This window comes from Lytechinus variegatus, chromosome 8 (genome assembly GCF_018143015.1).
Source record: "Lytechinus variegatus isolate NC3 chromosome 8, Lvar_3.0, whole genome shotgun sequence".
NCBI lineage: Eukaryota > Metazoa > Echinodermata > Echinoidea > Temnopleuroida > Toxopneustidae > Lytechinus > Lytechinus variegatus.
Genome location: NC_054747.1, coordinates 26,795,935 through 26,808,573, shown reverse-complemented (window position 1 = coordinate 26,808,573; position 12,639 = coordinate 26,795,935). Strand labels below are relative to the sequence as shown.

At 35.5% G+C, this 12,639-nt stretch overlaps 1 protein-coding gene across 1 annotated transcript; it reads right to left on the bottom strand.

Moving 5' to 3' along the window:
* Positions 1 to 7,838: 7,838 nt before the first annotated feature.
* On the bottom strand, positions 7,839 to 12,352 carry LOC121420785 (synaptogenesis protein syg-2-like). Its single transcript, XM_041615419.1, has 5 exons — positions 11,730 to 12,352; positions 10,989 to 11,315; positions 9,342 to 9,680; positions 8,665 to 8,961; positions 7,839 to 8,197 (listed from the first exon to the last, which is right to left on the bottom strand). Exons 1-5 carry the CDS (start codon positions 12,142 to 12,144, stop codon positions 8,013 to 8,015), a joined length of 1,563 nt encoding a protein of 520 aa, XP_041471353.1. The 5' UTR covers positions 12,145 to 12,352; the 3' UTR covers positions 7,839 to 8,012.
* Positions 12,353 to 12,639: the final 287 nt, after the last annotated feature.

Genomic DNA, 12,639 nt, shown 5'->3' with positions numbered 1-12,639 from the left:
GGCAAATTACTTTTGGTAAAAGAAAAAAGTGACTTTTGGAGGTATTCGAAGCATTGTGCTCATACTAATGAAGGAACCAATATTCTTTTATTACAAAAACACAAAGCAAGCAAGGCATATTTGATTATGCGTATTTTGCACTCGCCTGTTTAAAGAATCGTGCGCATTGCGGCAATTTTTATCTAGAAACCTCGCGTGCACCGCGTTTAAAGCAACTTACTCGGTTATGCGCATTGCTATTGATGGGTAGTGCATGATATTTTTACATACCCTAATTTTACAGCTAGAATTGAACTCTTCAAAAGGAAAATAGAAAATAGAAGAATATAAATCAAGAATACCAATTTGCTTATTTCACATCTACCGTAGATCGTATTACACTCTTTTCAAGAGAGTAACACAGAATGTGTAAAGAAATGGGAGATGCGTGTTTTTGAAAGTCCAATGTTTATTAATTAGGAACACGTTTGATTAGAAATCACCTTCATCAACTTATTCTCTTATTCAAAGTGTAACGCCCCAACGTGCGATTCGTAAAATAATGAATCACTCGAGGGAGCAGATCACGGACCCCCCCCCCCAAAAAAAAAAACAGAGGCAGAAAATATAAGAAAAGTACGCATGAGAAGGTATACGTATATAGAATTCAAAAAGTATTTGAACGCACAGTTTATTACACAGAAATAAATATAATTTGATGTTGTAGATAATATATTTTTTTTCCAGCCACTCCAAAACAAAACTAGAGTGAAAAAAAAATCTTATTGGAAAAAGATGTCCTGTAAACAGGGAGTATGAAATATATTAGTCAACTGCAAAAGATGAAACACAAGCAAAGTAAAGACATTTTCCTTTTTAGAAACATGGCCACATAAAATGCGATTGAAGGAAATTGGTAGTGACATAATTACGATCCATTGAAAAATGGGCAGTGTTTAAGTCCAAAAGGTTACCGATTCACCTGTTTGTTGAGCTTTAACTTGTCCTTACTCTTCGTCAATAAAGATGGTTTAAGATGTCGTCTTGTTCTGGTCGACGATGAGCCGAGAAGTTGGATCTGGAATAGCTATGTTTTAAAGGTAGAGAGTTGGTAAGAGACATTTTCCAAAAAGAGTTTGTGGTTTAATTTTAGCAATTCATCTTCAAAAAATATTTTAAAGGACTCCATGCATTCAGAGGTTGGTACTTCGTCACCGGAATCCCGAGTTCAACCGTGTGTTTGAAGTCATCCTCAGTGGTATATGAAACTTAAAATATAGGTATCTAACTGTAGTTTCTTGTATATGTCATCTACGGCATTACCAGCAAAGGAAAAATCTCGACGCTCATGGATTCATGCATGATTCAGGTAATACAGAAAAAAATAAAACCGCTGACACATTTATGACAAATGGTTGAGGGCGTTTTTAGTACCTTTAAGAATATAAACTAGGTACAAACCGAGAACAGGTCTAGCGGTTCTAGAGTTCGATGTAAAATAAAGAATATCGAGATATTACATACCTCTATATTGTCGCTGAATGCAAAACTAGACATGTACACTTTGAAGTTTTACGAATATTTGGATAACCTTGCGTCACATGCTGAACTGTATTTCCCAAGTTTTGGTAGTTTGATAATAGCATACTCACATAATACGTTTAGAACCATGCTATCATTCACTGACCGCCTTCCGGGTACTATAATAGGTTGAATTGCCTGGCAAATCAGAAGTTTCCCATGATCAAACCTCGATGGTATAAGTGACAGTGTACTTGTAGTATCATAGCGATAAGCAGAATTCAGTGAAGAACGCAGAGATGATTTATCTGTCAGGTTTTGTGATCCGATGAACCAATGGATGAGTGGAGTAGGGTATGCATTAAGAGCTCTGCAAGTTATGTTGCTTTCTGTACTGTCATGGAGATCATCTGGAATCGTAATTATGATATCATCTGGTAGGCCTTTCAGATAAACAAAAAAATATTAAGTCTAGGAACAGTACATCCTTGCTTGCATACACTCCACAAATAAAGAGCTCACTTGCAAAAGGGGTTAGGTCCACACATATTTTTTTTTGGAAAAGAATATCTTAAAAATTTCTCTTATACCCAATTTTATGTTCTCATGGTAGGGCATCAAAAAAATCAGTTTCGCATTAGAATATTGCAATATGGGAGAATTAAAAAAATTATAATTTTCAAGTGGACCTAGCCCCCTTTGCAACTATACTCTGAAGAACTCATTTGTCAAGAGGGACAGGTCCATTTTCCATAAATTTGATTGTTTCTGTCTCTGAATTTTTAGTCACTCTGATGATACCAAAGACAATTTGAAATTCAAATGAACGTGAATGAGAGTGGCATAGAAAAATCGTTGTTTTTAATCAAAAGAGATTGGATTCATTTCAGTTTACTTGCAAAAAGGGTTAGGTCCACAATGATGATTTTGTAAAAAAAAACATAGAAAAAATTGATAATAGGTAGATTTTTTTATACCCAATTTCATGTTCTCATAATTGGGTAGTACATCATGGCAATTTAGTTTCTCAAGAATATGGCAAAAAGTGAAAATAAAAAAGTATATTTTTTCTCGGAATGATCCAAAGTGGACCTAACCCCCTTTGCAACTACACTCTTCAAATGTCTAATTGTCATTCTAACTTTTCGACAGGGGGAAACCTACAGATAACATTAAATTCAGATTGAACTAATTAAATATGTTAATACGTTTTGACGATAACTAAGTTGTGGAAATACTTTGGGAGATATTATAGGATTGTAGTATAATATTTTAGAATTTCTCATTCCACATTGATGTTTACAATACGAATATTGCTAGCACTACATAATGTAGTCCTAATTCTAACTTACCATTAACCCTTAAAATGGCTGCAAGTGTATCGACAAGGCCCCCGTTTAGAGATATATAGCATTGAATTAAATTCCCATGGTCAATCTTGTCCGGGTGTATTGTGATGGTACTCTTGGTGTCGAATAAAGTATCATCTAACATATTGCGAGTATTTGAAACGTTTCCGTTTATAGGAATACTGCCATTTTTACCAATTAATGTCCACGACAGTTCAGTCGCTGGGAATGAGGCAATGGTTTTGCAAGTGATTGAAGTCGGTAAATCTTCATTGACGTTTAGGAATGTTTGCAGAGATTCCATTTCACTTCCAGCGAGAAAGATCCTCATCCCAGAGGGAGGAACTAGATAAAGAAGGAGATAACATACCGAGCATTTTCATTACACAGGCCTAGAAGCAGTATTATAATTAATATCATGTTCATCAATTCACAAGTCTGTGTTTTCCTTTTACGCAAGAAAAATAGGAAAATACTAAAATTATAATGCTTTTATCATTTTTATTCGGTTCGTGTGCGTGTGACACACACGACTAAAATTGTACATGTCCATCTTACCAGAAGAGTACAAACAAGTCTAAAATTCTGTTTTACTAGGGTGGAGGATTGCACCTTTTACATGGACTTGATTCAAAGTATAGTTGTCAAAACATGGACAGCTATATATACTGGAGAACGACCTGATACCTATTAATTATATGTATAAAAACATGGACAAAATATGAAAAGATCTTGGACCCAGGTTTATGGCATTCGGACAGATGTATATACAGTTACAAATAAGAATACCATGAAAAATTAGATGAACTGAGCACTGAAGGTTTTCTGTTAGTTCTGGGTGTGATGCAACGCAGATGAGAATCTTTCCTTGGTCATTCCTGGAGGGTGTGAATCTCAAAGATCTTTGGGAGATGTAAGATCTGTCTTGTACGACATCATACTGGTGATCAATAACAGCTGTAAAACCATTCGTGGTATCTGGTAGTTGCCATTCAAGTATTGGAGGAGGTCTTGCCCGACCTGCTTGACAAGTGATCTCTAATTGTTTTTTGCCAGTTAATCGCACAGAGAGGTTGTCAACGCAGTTCATGGTCTTTGTTCCATCTTTGATGAACACGCTATTTGGCGCAACTGGTAACGGAAAGAAATAACGGACGCATTGATTAAATGTCAATCTGTCAATGTCTTTTACAAGTATCTCTACTCTATAACAGCTTATTTCAATGATTTGAAATCACTAAAAAGGCTTATTGTGCTGTATGGTTCATCAACAAAGCAGACAAAAATATTCTACAGAAACCATAAAGCACATTCCAATGAGAAATAATAAGTCATATGTAACATGTATACAATTTTTTTTAACCATTGAAGTGCTCGACTATACCTGGTGTCAACGGCAGCACTTGCGTGCTAGCTAATCCATCACTCACTGTCCCATGCGTGCTGCGCAATGAGCAGTGGTAAATATCGTCATCATTTCCATGAAGCCTTTTTATTGTTAAATTTCCGGTGGAAGTATCCGCTAAAAAGCTGAATTTTGATGGCGAAGGAATGTAATAAGCACATTTATTGTTCCTCCAGCATGGATGAGAGGCCACTTGGACGTTGTCACCTTTGGTCCAAACCACTCGCCGATACCTGGTTTCAGGTGTGAACGAACAGACCAAAGTAAAATCTTCACCGATGATTGGAAGAGAGTCTGTCTGGATAGACACTTGAAATTCTTGGTTTCCTACATAGGTGAAAGAACAAGGAATTTGAGGGAACACATTTCTGAATATTTGAACCTCCGTTTTGAACGACTTTGTATATACAAAGTAACTCTAAATTAAAGGTGAAAGTTGGAACAGAAAATTGTGACTAATCACATTAATTTTCAAGCTTCATTTTTTTCTAGAAAACATCTGGTGCTCTGAGAGGGGTTATTTTTTCGAATATCAACAATTCTTTTATACATAAACTAAAAATGTATGAATTATACTACCCTGAGGCTTACGATAGCTTGTCATAGGTTTGAATGCAATGACCCTTTTTTGTCGAAATCACCATCAAGCACATTGTTATATAATTCTCAAGTTCCCATGTTAACTATGTTTATAAAAAGTGCAAACTAAAATATTTACCAAAGTTTGCAATGATTAGACTGAGAAATATGAAAATAGTTGATCCACGAATACACATCATCTTGCAGTCATCGGCACAGTTTCGAGATATCAATGCAATGCAACGCTGGATCACAAACCCAAACAGATTGCGAACATAAACAAAGATTAAACTAATAGACCGCACTTTCTGGAGTATTGGTCGGTGATTTATGCTAAGTATTGTCAGATTGTAGTATCTAATATCGAATGAATCGCTTTCACAATCTTGAAAGAAATTCATTAAAATGACAATCGAAAGCACCATGCTAAATAACTAAAGCAAGAGCTGGCGCTCTGTCATGAAGCAAGCATGGTAACTCCTCTTGTAGAATGAGCATCTTTTAAGGTATAACTGAAGCCTTGCGTTCATTCAAATTTGTGAAAATGTTGCATTATTTTTTCATTGATCCCACTTTTCAACTTACACTAACGCAAATTAATGTGCAAAAGAGGTATATTTTGTAAAGAAAAAAAGACCATCGTTTTTCCGGTCAATTCACGCTATTTTTACAACTCATGGTCATACATTTCAACTACAGAAAGTATACAAGGCTTCCGTAGAAAAGAGTAATTTTCGCGCATAGAGAAAATAAAAACACAGGAATGCTATGTGCAAATATATATATATATGATGTATTCTTGAAAGCCAATACTTCAGTAATAAGAAGCATGTATGATTAGAAGTTATTTTCACCATCTCATACTCTTATTTAAAGAGAAGAGACGCGATAGCATCACTTCTCCTCTCACACTCTGCAACATGCGTTTCGCAAAATGACAGAACTCGAAAAAAACAACAACACGGAAACACCTCTTTATGGAGCTTTAATTCGTCCTTGTTCTTGGACAATTAAGATAGTTTAAGATAGTGTCTGCTTTTATTCAAAAATAAATCGAAGGTTGGATCTTAAATAGCTTCATGAGAAATAGTCTTGATATTGATAAAAACAGTGATTTGCACATATCCCGGAGGTTTGCACATTTCCCGTGAAAATTGTTCATTTTTACATATCCCGTCGTCACGTTTGCGCAGATGCCGTTGATAAATTTTGACAGATTTGCACATTTCCCAGCGTGGCGGTTGCACAAATACCGTTGTTTGCACAAATCCCGGCGAAATTTTTCACATATACCGTTGTTTGCACATATACCGGCGTTTGCACATAACCCGGCTCCACAGGGGGTTGTATCACACAAACAAGACGAGCATTCTTGTGCATTGAGGACCCAATATTGAACTCTGTGCTCGACTCGCCAAATGGATATACCGCACTCGGTCCTGCGGACCTCGGTGCGGTATATCCATTCGCTCTTCTCCCACATCGTTCATTATTTGGCCACGCATGCACGCGCTGATAGAATCAAACTCTTCCAAGGAAAGCTATAAACAAAGAAAAAAAGTCAGGAACACAAATTTGCTTATTTCAGATCTACCGTAGATTAGCTGTGTATGTAAACTTGGTTCAAGAGAGTAACAAACGACATGTACAGAAACGTGATGTCTTTTTTCAAGGCCAGTAACTCATTAGTCAAGAAATATATATATATATTTATATATTCATATTCTTTTGGAATGATGCGGTGACACATTTTCAAGACTTTTAAAAATTTTTATTGCACCTTACCTAAACCTAGTTAAAAAATAGACGACCAAATCATGTTAACTTCTAAAGATTGGAAGCCTGACAATGATTGGTATTTTGAAAGTAATGTTCTGTGCTCTGTCGTAATATAATGGCAAAAAGGGAAGTGTTCCACGAGCAAATAATGACGTTTTGGCAGTACTCGGCATATTCTCACAATAAGCTCCGAATGACGATTAATACCTGTTGCTGTTGGATAGCAAAATCCCTCCCTAAACTGCTCTTCTTTGTAATTCTTGGCCTTCATGTTGTTTCTGTTAACAGAGATGCCATTGATTCTAATCATACACTATATATACATTGTCACAAGCAATTTTTTTTCTGGCACTAAAGCCAAATTCTAAAATTTGTTTTTTTAACGTAAAAATGTTATCAGGAAAAATGATGTAATCCTAAAAGTTGTTTTTAAATAGAGAAGATAATCTAAACTTAAAAGGTAATGATAAATTACTCATTTTGGCCCTGTGATAGCAGTATGATTGATTGAGTTGTGTAATAAAACCCTATGTATTTAATTGCTTAAAATAGGAAGGGCTATAATGTATTCAGCTCTTGCAGGTTCTTTTGTTGCAGGTTCCAGGTTGTAGTAACAACCTGGACAGCCATTTTATTGTCTCGCCCACCAGAGGTGAAGGCGAGACTTAGGGATCCAAGTCCGGCGTCCGTCCGTCACAAACCTAATGACACATAACTCCACAACCGTAAGTCACTTTTCAACCAAACTTGGATGGTAGATGGACTTGGGGGACCTGTATGTTATGCTGCAGTCGGAGGTCACATGATAAGGTCAAAGGTCATTTTCAGGTTAACATTAAAGTCTACATGCAAGACTCTTATGACACCTAACTCCGCAACCATAAGTCACTTTTCAATGAAACTTGGATGATGGATGGACTTGGGGGACCTGCATTTTAGGCTGCAGTCGGAGGTCACATGGTAAGGTCAAAGGTCATTTTCAGGTTAACTTTAAATTTTACATGCAAGACTCCCTTATGACCTCAAACTTCGCAACCGTAAGTCGCTTTTCAACCAGACTTGGATGGTAGATGGACTTGGGGGACCTGCATGTTATGTTGCAGTCGGACGTCACATGGTAAGGTCAAAGGTCATTTTCAGGTCAACATTAAAGTTTACATGCAAGGCTCTTATGACAAGTGTTATCATCCCAGTCATTTCACAATGAAGTTTTGATACAATTCTGTTGCGTGCCCTCGCAAATCGCAATATTTCTGGTCATTTTCACAAGTGGGCGAGACACAAAATCGCTCTTGCCTTGTTCTTGTTTGTAGATAAATTTACTTCATACCAGAAGAAAAAGATCAAAATTTAGTCCATTTTTCCAACAATTCACAGGGATCAGCCAACAGTTTTACAATTTAACAGTGCATTAGATGTCTCTGTTGGATCTGATGAAGGGTGCTGTTGTTAGGTTCAGTACCATTCAAGGACCAGGTTATTGATGCTGTTGGTCTACTATCTGATCTACATGTGAGAATGGCATCGACACTGTTTTGCATATCGAATACTCGACGAATAGAGTAGTATACAATCACGGGAGGATCTACAAAATAGAAAATAGGAATGCTATTGGTTCTGTCAAAAAGGTGGCATCATCATGGTCGCGAAAAAATATTTTGTTTGTTAAATAGCCTCCCGGATACCAAATTTAAAAGAATATAAATTTTAAAAATAGTACGGCTATAATTAAAAAGTATGAATAAAGATTACATAAATTCTTTATCTTCTTCATATTATGATGGCGCCATGTTTGTTGTTAGATTCAATAAGAGTTTATCTTATTGAGCACCAATATTCTACATTAAATATATTTGAATATCTGAAAGATATTTAAGACATTTTAATAATTAGGATATTTTAATAAACATTTTTTTTTCATTCTTAGTTATGAGAAACGAAAGAAGTATGAATTTAATGTACTCCTTGCGAAAAAAGCGATGGAAGTCGAATAATGTCGATGACTACTCCAAGTGAGTTAAAAATGAATGGGGTTTTACAAATGAAACTTACAAAGGACAAAGAGAACATCATTAACCCTCCGTGACTTCACATTCGCTTGAGAGACCTGGCAGACTATATGTTTCCCATGATCATCTTTTGTAGGGGTGAGTTTGAGGACACTTCTGGCATCAAATCGATATGTATTCAAGGAGGTTTGTGTTGTCGAGTTGGTGGTGACGTTCTTTGCTCCAATATACCACTGGAAGGTTGGTTCTGGGTAACCATAGTTTGATGTACAAGTTACGTTGGATAATACACCGTCCTGCAAGTTTTGCGTTCCATCAAGGATTGGAGGATCAGACGGCCCTGAGAAATTAATATTAAATACGTTAGGCAAGAACAGATCATACTTCTTTATCTCAATCTTTTTTTCAAGATAAAAGTGAGAACACTTTGAGAGCAATGTGACATATTGAATTTGAATTTTTACCAAAGAACATCATAATCGATAGAATACGCTGTTACCAAACGACCGGCAAGGGAATGTTTAGAGTTCTCTTATGCAATAGAATAGAGGATTGTTACCTATATAGAAAGCGAAATGGCCATGTTTCAGATAATGTCAAAACATCTTACATCTGTTACTCAATAGCCAAGAGATAATTTGTCACAGGCTATCCAATATTGTGTTGAGTTTTAAATGTGCACTAAATTTTGGAATTATGAAAGCTATTTACGGGTATTACCTTTGACCATGACCATCATCTCTGTATGACGTTTGTTCATACCAGCAGTGGCCACACACCGAAGAAATTGATGGTGGTGACTCCTGTTTGGATTCAGCAGAAGCAAAGACTCTGTATCACGTAAACTTGTATCATTCTGATTAGTTCCTGTCGTAGAGGTCGTCCTACCGGGATCTCCGTCCAATCCAACAGACCATGTTATAACTGCTGTCGGCCGAGATCCTACACTTGTGCAGATGAATGATGTCACTGTGTCTTCAGAGACAGTCACGCTTCTTGTTCCAGCCTTGGAGATCGTAATTTCATTAGATGTTGTAATGAATAGATCAGTCGGTGGAACTAAGAAGTGACACAAGAAAAGGGAATTCTTGTAATCCACTTTAAATGAAACGCAGCTGAATTGATTTTTCTTTCACCATTTTCCTTTATGCATATGGATGCATATTAATAGTCAATAGGACTTTTCTCTTTGTCCCTCAATTATATATATATATTTTTTGCCTCTATTAGAGGATTTATTAACATCAAAATCAGGGGTTACACAATAAATCACATTCAAATCAAAGGTTACACAATCATAAATCATGAAACATATAAGTATTATTACAATAATTACAAAGTCATATCTACGTTACATAGGTTTTCTTACATGAATCGTAACAAGCTCTTGGGCAGTTCATCTTTTTCTTTGGTCTTTTTACTAGCAATGTTGTACATTTCTATCCGTTTTTTTAATTTCTTTTATAAATACATGTTTCAAAACAAAATTTCTTTTTTCAATTCCTGATTTGTTCCTATCTAAAATAACTTTATATATTGACCAAAATGCAATAGTTCCAAAGATATTTGTTTTACTATCACTTTTAACTTTAAGCAATTGTTTGATGTTTACTTCCACTTTTACATTGTAAACTTCTCGCAAAATAATTTTGATATATTTGAAAAAGGATTTATTTACTTCACAGTCAATAAAAGCATGTATAATATATTTTTAACCTTGCATGTTGGACACAAATCCTCTGTTGCAAAATTCAATTTGAACAGGTTACTTCCCTCTATTATATGGTATGCATTCATGTAAATGCATAGGAATCTGCTTTGGTTTCTCCCTTTATTCATCAAATAAATTGAAGTAAAAAAATAGTGGTGAATGGCAAAAAAGCGATACACAACATGGTGGTTTTAATTCAAAATGTATCGGCCAAAAGATTAGTTGAATGCTAAAATAGTTGTGAATGGCAAAAAACCCCATAGACAACGTGATGGTTTTAATTCAAAATGTATATCGGCTAATAGATCAAGGCTCTGAGTATACAGGGACACAGCAGAAAAGTGCGATTTCTCTTTCCAGTAATATTATTTAAGTTTGGTTGTACAGAGTGAAGTTCAATTAAAGACTATCACGCATTTATATCATGATCATCAAGAGTTGAATATGGCGAAGGTGTCAGTGTTAATCAACTTTGCAGAAAGAATCATCTGTCAATTGAAATGGGAAAAAATAATAGTTAAACAAAGGGTCCTGATGTTCACTAACACAGTGTTAACTGATATTATCAAACACACAACGATATAGATACTGTGTGTGATAGTGCATTTGCGGTTGTTTGTGACGGAGGAAATGGCATTAATGTTAAACATACTCACCTTGAACTTCAACATGTACGGTTGAAACGAGATTTCGATCCAGAACTCGGTGTGAAACAATACATTGTAAACTTTTCCCATCGTCCTGTCTTGACGGGGTTATACAAATAACTCTACGAGAATAGTAATAATCGCCCTCAACAGTATTGTACTGGTCTCCTATTCCAATCGCTACTTCTCCAGGATTGTGCCACTCGAGTTCTGGAGGTGGTCTAGAACCTTGGACTGTACATGTTAGGTTGTGGGTTTGCCTAATGGTAAGGGTAACTGATTCTCCATCAGTGTAGACCGAACGGTTGTCTATAATCAACACCGAACTTGGTGTGGCTGAAAATTAAAGAAAGAAGTCATGGAAATGTATATCTATATGTACATTTTTAGTGATTATTGCCAAATAAAATATCACTTGATAAAAATTTTTGTGTAAAATACTTTTTTCAAATTATTTTTAGTCGTGATTTAAACACTACCTGCAATGCTATGTGAGTCTCGTAGTGCGTAATAATAATTAGATCATTGCATTGTTATAATAATATATTCTGAACATTGCGGTGGTTTGTGAAATATTGCATTGTTCTATTCCTTTGATTTACTTTTTTTAACCAATGCCCGAAAGTATAACTTTTTTCCACTTTCTAAAAAGCAATATATATATATATATATATATATATATATACATATATATATATATATATATATATATATATATATATGTATGTATATATGTTGCAAAACATTTACCTGGTGAAAGTACCTTCAGTTCAAATAAACTCTGAAATGCATCAGCATATGTGGCAACCAAGCAACGATATCTGCCGCTGTCATCTACCCCTAGATAACTTATTGTCAGGTTTCCGCTGGAAGAATCAGACATCAAGCTGTACTTCGAAGCATCTGAAATGCCTTTCTCTTGAGTAGGTTCTGTTCCTTCGCCTTTATTGCTGGCTATCAATTGGTTGTTGTTATCCACATGCAGCCAAGACAACTCGCGGTATCTTGATGGATTCGTAAAGGCGCAAACAAGAGTTATATTCTCGCCAACAACTGGGAGAATATCCGAGTTCTTCAGAAAGGTAGATCCGTTCAATTCATGTGTCTTAAAAACGGTAAAACTGACAAAGACCATTATTTGAACTGAGAAATTCATTCTTCCCATATATCAAATCTAATATTTCCGGAAGGTTTGTTAAACGATATACCATCTATTGAGCTCAAGATGTGAAATAAAGAGGAATGGGTTTTTGTTTCTGATAGTCTATAGATTGCCAAGCTATGGATTGACCCTTTACAGTCGCAACGAAATTGAAACCAATGAAGCTTCAAGTAGAACCGAGTGAAATAATTGGTAGTTCCTGCAATTAATCGTTTATGGAAGTTTTATTCAAGGTCATTGTTTATAGAGGTGCTTTAATAGGCAAATGCAATAAAGGCTCGAGTGTACCTATTTAAGCAAAAGGGTGAACAATTGAGTTCATTTGATACAATAAGAACCCTTACATTAATCTTTTAAAACGAATTTTACTTCGTAAAAGAATGAAGAGTTTACAACATATCGATTTGTACTTGATAACATTACAGAAAATAATATAAAGAATTAAATGTGCTTTCAATTTGGAAGCAATTTGAACATGTTGAAATAACAAATAAAGTG